The 19,201-nt window shown below is 35.7% G+C and overlaps 1 protein-coding gene across 1 annotated transcript; it reads left to right on the top strand.

The window, feature by feature from the left end:
• The first annotated feature begins 1,556 nt into the window (after positions 1-1,556).
• Positions 1,557-6,219, top strand: LOC139856355 (cytosolic enolase 3-like). Its single transcript, XM_071845471.1, has 13 exons — positions 1,557-1,798; positions 1,899-2,053; positions 2,885-3,059; positions 3,648-3,719; positions 3,866-3,982; positions 4,197-4,277; positions 4,377-4,453; positions 4,537-4,640; positions 4,791-4,889; positions 5,008-5,093; positions 5,375-5,461; positions 5,596-5,793; positions 5,885-6,219. Exons 1-13 carry the CDS (start codon positions 1,691-1,693, stop codon positions 5,951-5,953), a joined length of 1,428 nt encoding a protein of 475 aa, XP_071701572.1. The 5' UTR covers positions 1,557-1,690; the 3' UTR covers positions 5,954-6,219.
• Positions 6,220-19,201: the final 12,982 nt, after the last annotated feature.

Below are 19,201 nucleotides of genomic sequence, written 5' to 3'. Positions count from 1 at the left end.
CATTTTGACGTTTGAGACAAACTTTGTTATTTAGGAAACTTTTTAATAAATGAATGCGAATTTTCTTAAAATGTTTCATGTAAATTGCGTCGATTTTGTTTTGAGACGTTACGCCACGTATGATAGTTTTGACGGGATGTTACACATGAGCATGTCTTCCCCGTCGGACATGGGACATGTCAACCAAATCGGACATTGGGCATGTCCTCCACCTCGAACATGGGACATGTCCTTCGCTTCCGACATGGGGTATGTCTTCCGCCTCGAAGATGAGGCATGTCCTCTGTCTCAAACATGGGACATGTCATCCCTCGGACATGGAACATGTCTTCCACCTCAATCAAACAAGTCAAACTTCAAGAAAAAACGAAAGCAACATAATAACTTACTAAGAAACATAATAATACACAATTGCTTTCATCGCGTGCCATCGAAAAATCTCGTCAGAAGTTCACCGAGCACTCGAAAGCCAAGAAGAGAAAAGATTCGAGGAAAAAAGGAAATTGTATCTCGAGATCAATAAATATATTTTTAATTTTATTTAATTTATTTTCAATAATAACAGTGATAATAATTAATTATAATGTCATTTATCATTTATTTAGAAGAAAACTAGTGTTCGAACCCTCGCTTCGCGCCGGGGTTCGGTTTTCAATGTATTATATTGCGTTTAGTTTGTAAAATTATTTTGTGGCTAACGATAATATCGTTGAAGCGCAACTCGAGTCGAACTAAAAGGTATAATCCGTGAAAGATTTAAATGTTATTTTAAATTAACAATATATGTACATCTCCGCGTTTCACTATGGAATTGTCGACTTTTAAAAATTTAACGCAAAATCGACGTGTATGAAAAGTACCTCAAATATTTAGCGTTTTTTAAAAAGCGTCTGATTTGCGTATAGTTAGTGACAGTGTGCTCCTAAAATTGTTTCGAGTTTAACGATGGTTTCAGAAAAATTTAACTCGGTGCGAGCGAGAAAATATGGCCCGTTGAATATTTGGGTGTAGTTTTTTTAAATTTTTTTATGAAAATGAGTATTTGACACTTTACTCCCTGTTTGGGGGTCGATTTTAATATTTGAACAAACTATGAGGTTTTTTTTTTTTTTTTTTTTAAAAGGTGGAAAAGGGAGAAAAAGTGAAAGAACGAAAGCACTACTGGCGACTATTATTTATTTTTGTCTATTAGGTAGTATATAAAGTATGTAGTCGATGTATAACGAATAGGGAGTTTAATGGTTAAAGTATAAAATGTTAAAAGTTTGTGATAAGTTTGTAAAAACATAAAGTTAGATATTATATATTTGTTTTGGACTAAAATGTAAGTAAGTAAAAGAGTGGGGGTGGTTTGTGAAACTTGTGGGTTGCTATTCACTTGGACTTTGCCTTTTAGATATAAGGTATTAGATATTATATATTTGTTTTGGACTAAAATGTAAGTAAGTAAAAGAGTGGGGGTGGTTTGTGAAACTTGTGGGTTGCTATTCACTTGGACTTTGCCTTTTAGATATAAGGTATAATATAATATTTTTGGAATTGCTACGTCACACACACACACAGTGAAGTTCTAGTACCAACGATCTAACAAAACTATAGATTTCAAACCCGCCGGAGAATTTCGATTTCACTCTGGCGTCTCCAGATTTCTTCAACCCGATCGATTTCGTATATAGTCAATTATCAAAATATGTCGTCGGTGCAAGAGTATTTAGACAAACACATGCTCTCTCGTAAAATCGAAGATGCTGTTAATGCTGCCGTTAGGGCTAAAACTCCCGATCCCGTTCTCTTCATCGTACGTTTTGTTATTCATCATTTAAATCTTAATTATAGATTCCATATGTGAAATTTAACAATTATTGATTTGTATTTATGTGTTAATTTGTTGAATCAAGTCCAATCATATGAAGAAATCGGTTCCTTCGGTTATAACGAAAGTGAAGGCGAGACAAATACTTGATAGCAGAGGAGTACCGACTGTTGAAGTTGATTTATTCACAAATAAAGGAATGTTTCGTGCTTCTGTTCCTACTGGCGTTCCATCTGGACTGTATGTTTCCAAATTTTGTATTTTTATTATCATTTTATGTCATTAGTAGTATGTATAGTCTATAGTTATGGCCCGTTTACTTTGCATTTAATGATATGTTTCTGTACTACTCTTAGTTCAGGAAGTAAAGTTGTTGTTTCTTTGTCCACTTAATCTGACACTTAAATCTGAAAATTGGCCTGTTTCTGGGAGATAGAATCAGACAGCCCTCCTCATTAAGAGGTAGATGGAAATAGAGGCAATTCAGAAAAAGTAAACAGCCCCTTAGATATATATGAAGTCGTATATATACATACGCATATAGTTGTAGGTCATTTTTGGGAACGAAAGTTCCAAAAAGTTCAATGTAGATAGTAGAAGTTCATACGCGTGTTAAAAAGTGTTGTAAGTTCAGTTTTGTTCATAATAAGGGTGAAGGTTCAAATTTATCAACAAAAAGGTAAGATAAATATCATAAATTTGGTAGTTTTTCATCTTATATTACCTTTTTATGAGCAACATTAAACTTACGGTCCTTTTAACGAGCTAATGAACGTATGTTACCTATATCAAGCTTTTTGGAACTTGTTAGTTTCTATTGGAAATGGGTTTGCGTGTTAGTCTGCTAGGGCTTGCATTGAGTTTCTTATGTGACTACATGGTGATGTCCCGGTGCATGTTAGGAATATGTTTGTGGCCAACTCTTTTAAAATGCGATGATGAATATCATATTTTCTTCAGATTTTAATCACTATATTGATCTGGATTAGTCACAATTTCTTTTTCTTCAATTGTTATTTGGATATACGGTGATGAAAGAGCAGGGATTTCTGTAATTCTTACGTTTGGCAGGTATGAGGCTATCGAGTTACGTGATGGAGACAAGGGCACATATCTTGGCAATGGTGTGAGCAGAGCTGTTAGAAATATTAATGAGAAAATATCTGAAGCTATTGTTGGCATGGATCCGATCCTTCAGAATCAAATTGATCAGGCAATGATAGACTTGGACAAGACAGAAAAAAAGGTAACCTTTTTTTTCTTTCTATGTGACGACAATGTCTGCAGAGTCATTCATACACTAGTTTATTAAGTGCATAACTACTGATGATGTCAATACCTATTTCGGTGTTTCTTGTAGTTGAATATATAACATTTCACCATTTAATGTCATATTAAGGGGTGGTTTCACCGGCATTTTGATTGTGACAGTTGTGATAGGACTTTAGTATCTCTTATATTTAATGTGGTGTATCTTGTCCCTGCTATGCTTACATATATTGCAATATCTTTGTTAGAAAAATATATCTTATTAGAGGAAGTTTGTCGCATTATATTCTGAGAAGAGTGCATGCAATTGCATGGAAGTTTTAGGTTCAAACTTTATGGTGATATAAAATATAATCTAGTTAAAGTTAAACCAGCTGTTAGGATTAAAAGTTAGTTAGCCTTTGGTTTATGCAGTCCCTTTCACCGTTTTCCTTAGATCATGTATGGATATTTTGAAAGTGATGGCCTTTCCACTTGTAACATTGAATTGTATAAAATTTCAAGGAATTATATCTGTTTCTCTGAGATAACATGTTTTGGAATTGTCTGATATAATGTTGTCCAGGGTGAACTCGGAGGAAATGCAATGTTAGCCGTGTCAATTGCTGCTTGCAAAGCTGGAGCTGCTGAGAAGGAGGCATGAACATTTCAATGACCATATTTGACTTATAAACCAAATAGTATTTTTTTTAGAATAAAATAACTTCTATTGAAAAATAAAACGACATCTCCTATCTTTTTCTTATTAGTAAGTTTGAAGTTATCTAAAAAATGTTGTTGCAGGTTCCCCTTTACAAACATATTGCTGATCTTTCTGGTAGAGGAAGCCATGTCCTTCCAGTTCCCGCTTTCACGTTAATAAGCGGTGGCAAACATGCTGGGAACAGTTTGGCATTAAGAGTAAGCTGGTGTTTGTTCCTGTATTCTTTTCAATCGGTGTATCTGATTTTTAGAGTTACTTCATCATTTCATATCATTTTGTTCATATTATTTTTTTTATTCCTATGCATTATCTCCAACTAGATGACATTGATTTTACATGTCTTACAACGTAGAACGTTTTACAAGGTATTTGCTGTATTCATTTATCTAAAATGTAATGAAATTGATTTAGGACATAATGATTCTTCCGATTGGAGCAAGGAGATTTGAAGAGGCACTGCAAATGGGCTCTGAAACATATCATCACTTAAAGGTAGATTGGATCTGTATATGGAACCTGAATTTTAATATACAATTTGATTAGGGCTGTAGAATCCATCTGCTACTCGTTACCAGTTGTCTTTATACACAGGCTGTTATTATTGAGAAGTATGGTGCACATGAAACTAATGTTGGTGAAGATGGCGGTTTTGCTCCTGACATATCCAGGCATTTTCTTATCATTTTTTTCTATCATTATGATGCAATATTCTGAAAATTCTATTTATAATGTTGGTGCTATGATTTTGCAGCTTTAGAGAAGGACTAGATCTTATAATGGAAGCGATTTCCAGAACAGGGTATAACGATAAACTTAAGATTGCAATTGATGTTGCTGCTACAGATTTCTGTGTCGGTATATTCACTTCTGTAATCATTTGAACATCTGTTTTAGTGCCTTGTGTATGTTGCCAGTTTAGGCATTATACTTTTGTAGTTAGTTTCTATATGTTCATGATCATTGTTGCTTGCAAGAACTTGACACTTAAGTTGTATTTTGTATTAGGTACAAAGTATGATTTAGATTACAAATCTCCTAATAGATCAGGACAAAACTTCAAGTCAGGAGAAGAAATGGTTGAGATGTACAAAGAACTATGTCGAGGTATATGACTATTATTGCAAGATAGACTTGTTACTTCTTTTTAGTACATAGTGCAAGTATGCGTATGTAAATGACTTCTTTTTTTCCACGGATTTTGGCTTTTTTGTGTGGCTGTTAGACTATCCTATCGTATCTATTGAAGATCCATTTGACATGGAAGACTGGGAACAAGTCAAGCTTTTTTCTGGGCTCGGAATTTGCCAGGTTTGTTCAAAATCCGTTATCAAATTACGTTTTTTCATTATACAAGTTAGGTTATTGATGGCTGAACTATAGTACATATACAAGTTAGGTTATTGACACATGATCCTTAAACTCTGGTTTGATAACTAATACTATTATTTTAGATATAACAAGGCACTTATGCACATACACATTAGACTATGAGTCAATACACTAGATTGTTTGCTTATAGTTGATTAATAATAATAACAACTTGTTTTATATTATGTGCCAAATTTTCTACATATTCATTTTTGTTGAAGGTTGTGGGAGATGGCTTGCTGATGTCAAATTCCAAGCGTATCGAGAGGGCCATACAAGAACATGCTTGTAATGCTCTTCTTCTCAAGGTACATTCCGATTTATATATATAGGTTTTAACGCCTTTTCTTTAATATTTGATTCCTTGTACTTCAATAGCAACTATTTTAAAGGCTAAATAATTTTGGTACTAAACACATGCATACGAGTGCATATGATGCAGGTGAATCAAATTGGGACAGTGACAGAAGCAATTGAAGTAGTGAAAATGGCGAAGGATGCACAATGGGCGGTTGTTATATCACAAAGAAGTGGGGAAACCGATGATTCTTTCATAGCCGATCTTTCAGTCGGTCTGGCTACAGGTCAGATTAAAGCAGGTGCGCCTTGCCGAGGAGAACGGTTGGCCAAGTACAATCAGGTATGATTAATGTTGTTTAGATTTGTATAATGAGTCAAAAAAAGAATGAATTATTGGGTATGAAAACGAACTCATTCAACTATTTATGCAGTTGATCAGAATAGAAGAAGAGCTTGGGGATCAAGCGAGTTATGTTGGTGATGACTGGAGGCAGTCGTGAGCATTTTTCTTAAGGAAAAGAATGGAAGAAATATCCTCTTAGATATAGTTCTTTACACTACAAAATGCAGTACCAATTATGTTTTGCAAGATGAATTGGAAGTATAATTTTGTAAGAGGTGATAGTTGAAGGTTTTGTGTGTGTTAAATATGGCGGATATGTACAACTGGCGAGAATATTTTTTAAAAATGGAACCAATGTTGTCATTTTTGTCAAACAAACAATACTTGATCCTGCACATGCGGGATATGGAGATGTATTGGTCATTGGTCAGTTATAACTCTACACGATAGTAAAGAGACTGTTTTCGGTAGAATCTTTGGATCTTCAGCCTTATAGGAATGAAACAAGGGCACAAATAAAGATATGATAGCATAATAGGTATTAGAACAAAAATCTGGAAAGGGTCGAAGGTCGAAACAGGGGAATAGTTGAAAATTGGTGCGATATATTCAAAATCTAAATGTATATTATCATTTGACAGAGAGAAAATAGATGCCAAATCTATGTAGTTATATGTGAAACTAGGGGTGTAAAAGAGCAGAGTTCGAGCTTGGCTCATTTAGAATTTGCCAACCTCGAGTTGAGCTTTGGTTCGAGCCTAGCATAAGCTTGAGCTCGGCTCGTCCGAATTAAAGCAAGCTCGAGCTTGAATCGTTTATTTAATAATGTTATTATTTAATTATTAATTGATGTATATAAATTAAAAGCTCATTTAGGCTCGTAAGCTTGTTCGAGCTCGATATAAAAAGCTCGAGCTCGATTAGTAATTGATCCTTAAAATAAGCTCGGGCTTGAGCTCATTTAAGATCGACTCAAATTGAGTTTTTAACGGGCCGAGTCCAAGTAGCTCGGCTCATTTACACCATATACACATAAAGAAAGTCTATAGAATCAGATATACTACACGGAGACAACTACAAATAAATGCATAAAGAAAGTCTATAGAATCAGATATACTACACGGAGACAACTACAAATAAATAAATGCACAAGTATATTATATGGAACTATACTATTCAAGATATATGCCTATATAGTGTAAACAACGACTAGTGTATTATCATTTCTGGCAAACGCATTCTAACAATCAGTGTTCCTATTTGAAGAATGTTACATCGAAAATGAATTTTCATTAAAGGTACGTTAAAACCTAATGACTCTTAACTGTACAAGGTAACAAAACTAATGACCTTAAAAAAAGAGAGAAATATCCTTCAATTAGTGTACACAAACATTGTTCCTCAGAATCCTCCTTTTTTTACAAGCCGGTAATGTATAAACTAGCTGCAAAAACGATATCCCGTTTTATGGCATTCGAAGCCACTTCCATTTTTTTGTATAAGGCAGAATTGCCCATAATTGCTGCAGCATTTCTGAATTCACGACACGTCTCATCAAGCCTTACTGTTGTTCTCACTATAAGGCCTTCAGGTACATCTGTAAGTTCACATATATCTGCAAATGGAGTTCCCTGCATGCACACAAAATAATTCTTTTTTATTATTATTTACACCCTGGCTGAGAGAGAGAGAGAGAGAGGAGAGAGAGAGAGAGAGAGAGAGAGAGAGAGAGAGAGAGAGAGAGAGAGAGAGAGAGAGAGAGAGAGAGAAATAAGAACCTTTGCCCACTCGTAAACGACTTCGACAAGTCCAAATTTGAGATTCTCTCGAGCATACTCCTCAGGCTCAATCTGTTTTGAAATGTGATTGAAGCTGGCCAAGTTTGATGGCCGTGTTGTACAATCTACATCACGTTAAAGAACTAGATCAGATAAGATAGGATGTTCATCAGGCCGAACAAACAAAAAACATAGCAAAAAAAAAAAAAAAAAAAAAAAAAACTTTCTTTGGCTTGCGCAAGTCTTGGAGTGAGAGAGGGCTCAGATGCATTCCTCTGCTGAAACACAAAGGCGGACATCAAGGCGACAGCTTCTTCAGGTTCCAAATCGTCTAACTGATTCTCGAATAAGCATTCAGTACATATTAATTCCTCCCCTGAATTCATCTCACATGCAACTCGTCCCTTTATTTGAACCACAAGCTCATCATCTATACATCCAATCTCCTTCAACACATCTATCTGCAAAATGTACAACATATGTCCCCAATAATTTACACTACAAGTGAAGAAGGTTCAACCTGATTTCAATTGATTTGAGAGATTGGAAACAGTTTATTAGTAATAAATCAGTTATTTCAAACTGATGAAGTGAAGTTTACAAATGCATATGAACATGCTTTTATACGGCCTAACAGCTATTTCTTGTTTAAGTATGGATCCAATAATCATTTTGGAACCACTTTTACATAAAAGGAAAAACTGTTGGTTTTGGAGCCGTTGACACTGCTGACTTTACTGCTGTGATGTTGACTATGCTGTTGCCTTTGTTTCCATGTGACCACTTTGTTTCCATGTGACCACCTATACTTGGATATGATGAGAAGGAACTTTCTCTGATCCAAAGTCATAATACCATAAAAGGAAATTCAGGTATGAGCATATTTGGTTAATGTTATTTAACACTCCCCCTCAAGTTGAATAGTGGGGTTCCCGATATTCAACTTGACAAGAACTTCGCTGAAGAGTCGTCCATTCACTGACTTTGTTAGAATGTCAGCCAATTGATCTTCTGATCGTACATGTGGAAGTGAAATAATCTCGGCATCCAACTTTTCTCTAATAAAGTGTCTATCCACTTCAACATGTTTTGTTCGGTCATGTTGAACTGGATTTTCTGAGATGGTTATCGCAGCTTCATTGTCGCACATAATCTGAATAGTTTCATTTGGTGGGAACCCAATCTCTGTTAGTAACTTTTTAATCCATAAGGCTTCAGCAACTCCCTTAGCTATCCCTCTGAATTCTGATTCGGCACTTGAGAGAACTACAACCTTTTGTTTCTTACTTCTCCATGCAACTAGATTTCCTCCCACGAGTGTAAAAAATCTTGATGTAGATCTTCTATCTCCTTTTTCTCCGGCCCAGCTAGCATCTGTATAGATTTTGGTTTCTAGATGTCCATTCTTCTCAAAGATAACTGTAACACCCCGTTTTTCGTATCGCAAATGTTCCGAGAGGTGTTTAAACGATGAAGTATATTATTTTATTAATAATATAATGTTTGAGGTGTCGGGTGTTGAAAACGTGGAGAATGGAGCGTGTAAAGAGAGGTTATGCGCACTTTCACCAATTTGGTCATAACTTTCTCACACGAACTCGGATTGAGGCGAATTAAAAGCCCAGACGACCGTAATTCGAGTCCGGACGTTTTTAATTTCAAGTTGTGAGTTGGAAGGCTCCAAAAGCGCCGCTTTTTGGTCTAGGAACGCCGCTTTTGGTCCTGATTGGGTGCTGTTTGTATTTTTGAAGAGTTAAATGAAGGGCATTTGGGTCTTTTCACTTGGAGTCGGTTTTGAGCCACTAAAACTGATCCATTGATTATTCTTATCCTCATTTCACCCACACAAACACTCTCTTCAAACCCTAGTGAGAGAAACCCATTTTTAGTGAGAGAAAGCTCCATTGGAGAAGAAGAAGGTTGATTCGGGTTAAAGTGAAAGAGTTAAGGTTGTTCTACTCGTCAACGGCATCATTTTGGTGGTATTGGTAAGTCTCAACTCCGAATTTCATCTTTATGATTTGATATTCAAGTTAGGGTTTTGAGCTTGATAGTTGTAAAACCCATTTAGATGATGAAGTGGGTTTACAGTGACTAGTTATTTTTGATACTTGGCGGGTTTTGAGTTGGTTGATGATTTAACCATGTTTAAGGTTTGTAAATGGTGTATAATCACTAGTGTTAGTGATTATGGAAGTATTGGAAACCATTTTGGGTGTTTGGTTGACTAATTTTGAAATGGGTCAAAATTAGGGTTTAGGTGTCAATTTGGGCAAGATGGGTGTTTAACCCTTATGATTGGGTTTAATTGGTGTATTAGGTGTAGTGACCCGAACTTTTCCATGTTTATATATATTAATTGAGATTGATATTTACATGATTAAATGTTTCCAACATGTTAAGCAATCAAACTTGTTAAGACTTGATTAATTGAAATATGTTTCATATAGACAATTGACCACCCAAGTTGACCGACGATTCACGAACGTTAAAACTTGTAAAAACGACATGACGATATATATATGGATATACATATGGTTAACATGAGATTATGATAAGTAAGTATCTCCATAAGTATATTAACAATGAGTTATATACATATAAACAAGACTACTAACTTAAGGATTTCGAAACGAGACATATATGTAACGATTATCGTTGTAACGGCATTTAAATGTATATATATCATATTAAGATATATTAATATATCATAATATCATGATAATATAATAATTTAACATCTCATTAGATATAATAAACAATGGGTTAACAACATTAATTGAGATCGTTAACTTAAAGGTATCAAAACAACACTTACATGTAACGACTAACGATGACTTAACGACTCAGTTAAAATGTATATACATGTAGTGTATTTAGATGTATTAAAATACTTTTGGAAGACTTCAAGACATATATTAAAACACTCATACTTAACGAAAATGGTTACAGTTACTTTCCTATTCTTTTCTTTCATCAAGAATTCTAGTCGTATTCTTACCCGTATTATACACAGCTTCAAAACGTACTTACTATGGGTATATACCAATAGGAACTAGCATGAGATTCCACTCTTGATTATGTCATGTATGACTAATCAATTTTAACTTCTACCATGAGCTAGTCAACTAACTAGAACTCCTTTTAACCCCACTCACCACTCACCAATTACCACTCATCATTCACTCCATTTCACTTCCAATTCTCTTTCTAATTCTCTCTCAACACACCCACACTATTATGAACGTATTTTTACAGTAGTTAATCATCATCTTCATCAAAAATCACTTCAAGAATCAAGCTATAATCATCATAGGAAGAACACTTCAAGAACACTTCAAAAATCCCTTCAAGTTTACTAATTTACTTCCAAGCTTTTTAATCCATTCCAAGTAATCATCTAAGATCAAGAAATCTTTGTTATATACAGTAGGTTATATTTCTTATTCAAGGTAATATTCATATTCAAACTTTGATTCAATTTCTATAACTATAAACTATCTTAATTCGAGTAAAAATCTTACTTGAACTTGTTTTTGTGTCATGATCCTACTTCAAGAACTTTCAAGCCATCCAAGATCCTTTGAAGCTAGATCATTTCTTGTCACTTCCAGTAGGTTTACCTACTAAAGTTGAGGTAGTAATGATGTTCATAACATCATTCGATTCATATATATAAAACTATCTTATTCGAAGGTTTAAACTCGTAATCACTAGAACATAGTTTAGTTAATTCTAAACTTGTTCGCAAACAAAAGTTAATCCTTCTAACTTGACTTTTAAAATTAACTAAACACATGTTCTATATCTTTATGATATGCTAACTTAATGATTTAAAACCTGGAAACACGAAAAATACCGTAAAACCGGATTTACGCCGTCGTAGTAACACCGCGGGCTGTTTTGGGTTAGTTAATTAAAAACTATGATAAACTTTGATTTAAAAGTTGTTATTCTGAGAAAATGATTTTTATTATGAACATGAAACTATATCCAAAAATTATGGTTAAACTCAAAGTGAAAGTATGTTTTCTAAAATGGTCATCTAGACGTCGTTCTTTCGACTGAAATGACTACCTTTACAAAAACGACTTGTAACTTATTTTTTCGACTATAAACCTATAATTTTTCTGTTTAGATTCATAAAATAGAGTTCAATATGAAACCATAGCAATTTGATTCACTCAAAACGGATTTAAAATGAAGAAGTTATGGGTAAAACAAGATTGGATAATTTTTCTCATTTTAGCTACGTGAAAATTGGTAACAAATCTATTCCAACCATAACTTAATCAACTTGTATTGTATATTATGTAATCTTGAGATACCATAGACACGTATACAATGTTTCGACCTATCATGTCAACACATCTATATATATTTCGGAACAACCATAGACACTCTATATGTGAATGTTGGAGTTAGCTATACAGGGTTGAGGTTGATTCCAAAATATATATAGTTTGAGTTGTGATCAATACTGAGATACGTATACACTGGGTCGTGGATTGATTCAAGATAATATTTATCGATTTATTTCTGTGCATCTAACTGTGGACAACTAGTTGTAGGTTACTAACGAGGACAGCTGACTTAATAAACTTAAAACATCAAAATATATTAAAAGTGTTGTAAATATATTTTGAACATACTTTGATATATATGTATATATTGTTATAGGTTCGTGAATCAACCAGTGGCCAAGTCTTACTTCCCGACGAAGTAAAAATCTGTGAAAGTGAGTTATAGTCGCACTTTTAAAATCTAATATTTTTGGGATGAGAATGCATGCAGGTTTTATAAATGATTTACAAAATAGACACAAGTACGTGAAACAACATTCTATGGTTGAATTATCGAAATCGAATATGCCCCTTTTTATTAAGTCTTGTAATCTAAGAATTAGGGAACATACACCCTAATTGACGCGAACTCTAAAGATAGATCTATCAGGCCCAACAAGCCCCATCCAAAGTACCGGATGCTTTAGTACTTCGAAAATTATATCATATCTGAAGGGTGTCCCGGAATGATGGGGATATTCTTATATATGCATCTTGTTAATGTCGGTTACCAGGTGTTCACCATATGAATGATTTTTATCTCTATGTATGGGATGTGTATTGAAATATGAAATCTTGTGGTCTATTGTTACGATTTGATATATATAGGTTAAACCTATAACTCACCAACATTTTTGTTGACGTTTAAAGCATGTTTATTCTCAGGTGAATATTAAGAGCTTCCGCTGTTGCATACTAAAATAAGGACAAGATTTGGAGTCCATGTTTGTATGATATTGTGTAAAAACTGCATTCAAGAAACTGATTTCGATGTAACATATTTGTATTGTAAACTATTATGTAATGGTCGTGTGTAAACAGGATATTTTAGATTATCATTATTTGATAATCTACATAAAGCTTTTTAAACCTTTATTTATGAAATAAAGGTTATGGTTTGTTTTAAAATGAATGCAGTCTTTGAAAAACGTCTCATATAGAGGTCAAAACCTCGCAACGAAATCAATTAATATGGAACGTTTTTAATCAATAAGAACGGGACATTTCAGTTGGTATCAGAGCGTTGGTCTTAGAGAACCATAATTTTGCATTAGTGTGTCTTATCGAGTTTGTTAGGATGCATTAGTGAGTCTGGACTTCGACCGTGTTTACTTGAAAAATGATTGCTTAACAAATTTTGTTGGAAACTATATATTTTTAACATGTGAATATTATGTGATATATTAATCTCTTAACGCGTTTGATATTATGTGATAGATGTCTACCTCTAGAACAAGTCCGATTGACTCACCTAATAATAATGAAGAGTCAAATGTAAATTGGAATGATTCGTGGACTGATTCACAAGTTCCCGAAGAGGAACCGGAAGAAGAGTCGGAACCGGAAGAAGAATCAGAACCGGAAGAGGAGGAACCGGATGAAGAAATAGAACCGGTGGGGGAAATAATAAAACGGTTAAGTAAAAGAAAATCCTCAACCAACCGACCAAGGTTAATTATGGTCAATGGTGTTTCCGCCAAGGAAGCAAAATATTGGGAGGATTACCAATTCTCCGATGAATCGGATTCTGACGAGAATTCCGATGATGTTATAGAAATTACCCCAACTGAATTTAAAAAGGCAAAAGAAAATAATAAGGGAAAGGGCATAAAAATAGAGAAATCTAATTCCAACCCCGATGAACTTTATATGTATCGTCAATCCCCGAAGTCCTTAAGTTGTAACAATGACCCGGGAACCTCTAAACCACCAGGTTTTTCTAAACCAATGTGGAAAATTACGGCTCGTATTAGGGGAACATCATATATCCCTAGAAACTTGGCAAAACGAACCAAAACCGAAGAAGAAGAAACAAGCGAGTCGGAATAAGATAGTTGTATTCGTGTGGTGTAATATATGTAATATAGTGTGCTTATGCTTTATGATATATGTAAAAATTGCTTGTATTAATAAGTATTTTTTTTATGAATCTAACTCTTGTCTATTTTACAGTATAAAAACACAAAATGGATAGACAATCAAATATTTTAAGAGACCTACCCGGAGACATGATTGATGAAATCTTGTCTAGAGTCGGTCAGAATTCTTCGGCACAAATATTTAAGGCGAGATCAGTTTGTAAGACATTCGAAGAACGTTCCAAGAATGCCTTGGTTTATAAAAGGCTTTCGTTCGAAAGATGGGGGATATCACATTGGGAAATCCATAAGTTACGATGTGTTTACTTTGACGCATATATTGCGGGGAACCCAAATGCTATTTTACGCAATGGGTTAAGAAATTATTTTGACTCAATATATCCGAATATTGGACTTCGTGATTTAGAAAAAGCGGCTAACATGCAACATAAAGAAGCATGTTATGCTTACGGATTAGTAATGTTCGCTTCTCACCAAAGTGAGAACAAGAACATCGGGCTACAACTATTAAACAAAACGTTCCCACAAGTGACGGAGTCGGTAATTGGGGTAAGAAATGAGGTTTTTAGATTGTTACGGGACTGTTGAACATTACGTAACCCTCATCCCTTTGACGACGTTACAACACGCTATCTTATCAACGGCCATAACGGTTATGTTCCACAAGACCAAGGATGGGAAGTAGTCCTAGTAAAACCAGAATGCATGACTTGTTTCTGGACGTATGAATTACGTGTCTTTATTGCCTTTGCTGAACGACTTGTGTACTAGCTAGAATTATCTTCACAACTATCTTGTATCAAAGTTATTGTGTGCTATATTTTATGCTTTATGTAAAATAAGCGGTATTGTAAGTTTGTAAAATATTGTATAAAAGTTTGAACGCGAAATATTATTATAATCAGTTTTTCATATAGAATTGTAGTAGTTGAATTGTATATTAGCTACTAAGTATGAACTTAACGGGTAGGTACTATCCGAATTTAAACTTATAAAACGCTAATATGAAGAAAAAGCTTTTATAAATGAGTTCATATTATGCTACGAAATACTATTAACTACTCTTAATATTCTGTATGATTAACTTGTTCCATTTGACTATTTTGAAGGAAATGGCACCGACTACTCGACACACCATGAATATGAATGAAGAGGAATTCCGTACTTTTCTAGCTTCAAACATAGCCGCAGTACAGGCTGCGCTACATACCAACAATAACCTTGGATCTAGCAGTACAGGAAATCATGTAGGATGCACCTACAAAGAATTCACTGCCTGCAAACCTTTGGAATTTGATGGAACCGAAGGACCGATCGGATTGAAACGGTGGACCGAGAAGGTCGAATCGGTGTTTGCCATAAGTAAGTGTACTGAAGAGGACAAAGTAAAGTACGCTACGCATACCTTCACAGGTTCTGCGTTAACATGGTGGAATACCTATCTAGAGCAAGTGGGACAAGACGATGCGTACGCACTACCGTGGTCAGCATTCAAGCACTTGATGAACGAGAAGTACCGTCCCAGAACCGAGGTCAATAAGCTCAAGACAGAACTTAGAGGGTTACGAACCCAAGGATTTGATATTACCACGTACGAAAGACGATTCACAGAGTTGTGCCTATTGTGTCCGGGAGCATTCGAAGATGAGGAAGAGAAGATCGACGCGTTTGTGAAAGGATTACCGGAAAGAATCCAAGAAGATATAAGTTCACACGAGCCCGCCTTCATACAACAGGCATGTAGAATGGCTCACAAACTAGTGAACCAGATTGAAGAAAGAATTAAAGAACAGACTACTGAAGAGGCCAATGTGAAGCAAGTCAAAAGAAAGTGGGAGGAAAACGGTGATAAGAATCACCAATACAACAACGGCAATTACAACAATAATCGCAACAATTATCCCAACAATCGCAACATCAATCGCAACTACAACAAACGGCCCAACAACAACAACAACAACAACAACAGCAGCAACTACAACAATCATCCCAACAACAATAATAACCGCAACAACAACAACAATCAGAAGCAGCTATGCCAAAGGTGTGAAAAGTATCACTCGGGGTTCTGCACCAAATTTTGCAACAAGTGTAAAAGAAATGGTCATAGCGCGGTGAACTGTGAGGTCTACGGGCCAGGGGTTAATAGAACGAAAGGAACAAATGGTGTCGGAATGAGTAATGGCGGAGCAAGTAGTGTCGGAGCAAGTTATGCCAATGTAGTTTGTTATAAATGTGGAAAATCGGGCCACATTATTAGAAATTGCCCGAACCAGGAGAACATGAATGGACAAGGCCGCGGAAGAGTTTTCAATATTAATGCGGCAGAGGCACAAGAAGACCCGGAGCTTGTTACGGGTACGTTTCTTATTGACAATAAATCTGCTTACGTTTTATTTGATTCGGGTGCGGATAGAAGCTATATGAGTAGAGATTTTTGTGCTAAATTAAGTTGTCCATTGACGCCTTTGGATAGTAAATTTTTACTCGAATTAGCAAATGGTAAATTAATTTCAGCAGATAATATATGTCGGAATTGAGAAATTAAACTGGTTAGCGAAACATTTAAGATTGATTTGATACCAGTAGAGTTAGGGAGTTTTGATGTGATAATCGGTATGGACTGGTTGAAAGAAGTGAAAGCAGAGATCGTTTGTTACAAAAATGCAATTCGCATTATATGAGAAAAAGGAAAACCCTTAATGGTGTACGGAGAAAAGGGCAACACGAAGCTACATCTTATTAGTAATTTGAAGGCACAAAAACTAATAAGAAAAGGTTGCTATGCTATTCTAGCACATGTCGAGAAAGTACAAACTGAAGAAAAGAGTATCAATGATGTTCCCATTGCAAAAGAATTTCCCGATGTATTTCCGAAAGAATGACCGGGATTACCCCCACATCGATCCGTTAAATTTCAAATAGATCTTGTACCAGGAGCTTCACTAATAGCTCGTGCTCCTTACAGACTCGCACCCAGCGAGATGAAAGAACTGCAAAGCCAATTACAAGAACTTTTAGAGCGTGGTTTTATTCGACCAAGCACATCACCGTGGGGAGCTCCTGTTTTGTTTGTCAAGAAGAAAGATGGTACATTCAGGTTGTGTATCGACTACCGAGAGTTGAACAAACTTACCATCAAGAACCGCTACCCACTACCGAGAATCGATGACTTATTTGATCAACTACAAGGCTCGTCTGTTTATTCAAAGATTGACTTACGTTCCGGGTATCATCAAATGCGGGTGAAAGAAGATGATATTCCAAAGACTGCTTTCAGAACACGTTATGGTCATTACGAGTTTATGGTCATGCCGTTTGGTTTAACTAATGCACCAGCTGTGTTCATGGACCTTATGAACCGAGTGTGTGGACCATACCTTGACAAGTTTGTCATTGTTTTCATTGATGACATACTTATTTACTCAAAGAATGACCAAGAACACTGTGAACATTTGAGAAAGGTGTTAGAAGTATTGAGGAAGGAAGAATTGTACGCTAAGTTTTCAAAGTGTGCATTTTGGTTGGAAGAAGTTCAATTCCTCGGTCAGATAGTGAACAAAGAAGGTATTAAGGTGGATCCGACAAAGATAGAAACTGTTGAAAAGTGGGAAACCCCGAAAACTCTGAAACACATACGCCAGTTTTTCGGACTAGCTGGTTACTACAGAAGGTTCATCCAAGACTTTTCCAGAATAGCAAAACCCTTGACTGCATTAACGCATAAAGGGAAGAAATTTGAATGGAATGATGAACAAGAGAAAGCGTTTCAGTTATTGAAGAAAAAGCTAACTACGGCACCTATATTGTCATTGCTTGAAGGGAATGATGATTTTGTGATTTATTGTGACGCATCAAAGCAAGGTCTCGGTTGTGTATTAATGCAACGAACGAAGGTGATTGCTTATGCGTCTAGACAATTGAAGATTCACGAATAAAATTATACGACGCATGATTTGGAATTAGGAGCGGTTGTTTTTGCATTAAAGACTTGAGGCACTACTTATATGGGGTCAAAAGTATTATATATACCGACCACAAAAGTCTTCAACACATATTTAATCAGAAACAACTGAATATGAGGCAGCGTAGGTGGATTGAATTATTGAATGATTACGACTTTGAGATTCGTTACCACCCGGGAAAGGCAAATGTGGTAGCCGATGCCTTGAGCATGAAGGACAGAGAACCCATTCGAGTAAAATCTATGAATATAATGATTCATAATAACCTTACTACTCAAATAAAGGAGGCGCAACAAGGAGTTTTAAAAGAGGGAAATTTAAAGGATGAAATACCCAAGGGATCGGAGAAGCATCTTAATATTCGGGAAGACGGAACCCGGTATAGGGCTGAAAGGATTTGGGTACCAAAATTTGAAGATATGAGAGAAATGGTACTTAGAGAAGCTCATAAAACCAGATACTCAATACATCCTGAAACGGGGAAGATGTACAAGGATCTCAAGAAACATTTTTGGTGGCCAGGTATGAAAGCCGATGTTGCTAAATATGTAGGAGAATGTTTGAAGTGTTCTAAGGTCAAAGCTGAGTATCAGAAACCATCAGGTCTACTTCAACAACCCGAAATCCCGGAATGGAAATGGGAAAACATTACCATGGATTTCATCACTAAATTGCCAAGGACTGCAAGTTGTTTTGATACTATTTGGGTAATAGTTGACGTCTCACCAAATCAGCACACTTCCTGCCAATAAGAGAAGATGACAAGATGGAGAAGTTAGCACGACTGTATTTGAAGGAAGTCGTCTCCAGACATGGAATACCAATCTCTATTATCTCTGATAGTGATGGCAGATTTATTTCAAGATTCTGGCAGACATTACAGCAAGCATTAGGAACTCGTCTAAACATGAGTACTGCCTATCATCCACAAACTGATGGACAGAGCGAAAGGACGATACAAACGCTTGAAGACATGCTACACGCATGTGTTATTGATTTCGGAAATAGTTGGGATCGACATCTACCGTTAGCAGGATTTTCCTACAACAACAGCTACCATTCAAGCATTGAGATGGCGCCGTTTGAAGCACTTTATGGTAGAAAGTGCAGGTCTCCGATTTGTTGGAGTGAAGTGGGGGATAGACAGATTACGGGTCCGGAGATAATACAAGAAACTACCGAGAAAATCATTCAAATTCAACAAAGATTGAAAACTGCCC

The sequence above is a fragment of the Rutidosis leptorrhynchoides genome, chromosome 1, assembly GCF_046630445.1.
Source record: "Rutidosis leptorrhynchoides isolate AG116_Rl617_1_P2 chromosome 1, CSIRO_AGI_Rlap_v1, whole genome shotgun sequence".
Classification (NCBI taxonomy): Eukaryota; Viridiplantae; Streptophyta; class Magnoliopsida; order Asterales; family Asteraceae; genus Rutidosis; species Rutidosis leptorrhynchoides.
The sequence above is the reverse complement of the archived record's forward strand: the minus strand, read 5'-3'. Positions and strand labels throughout refer to the sequence as shown.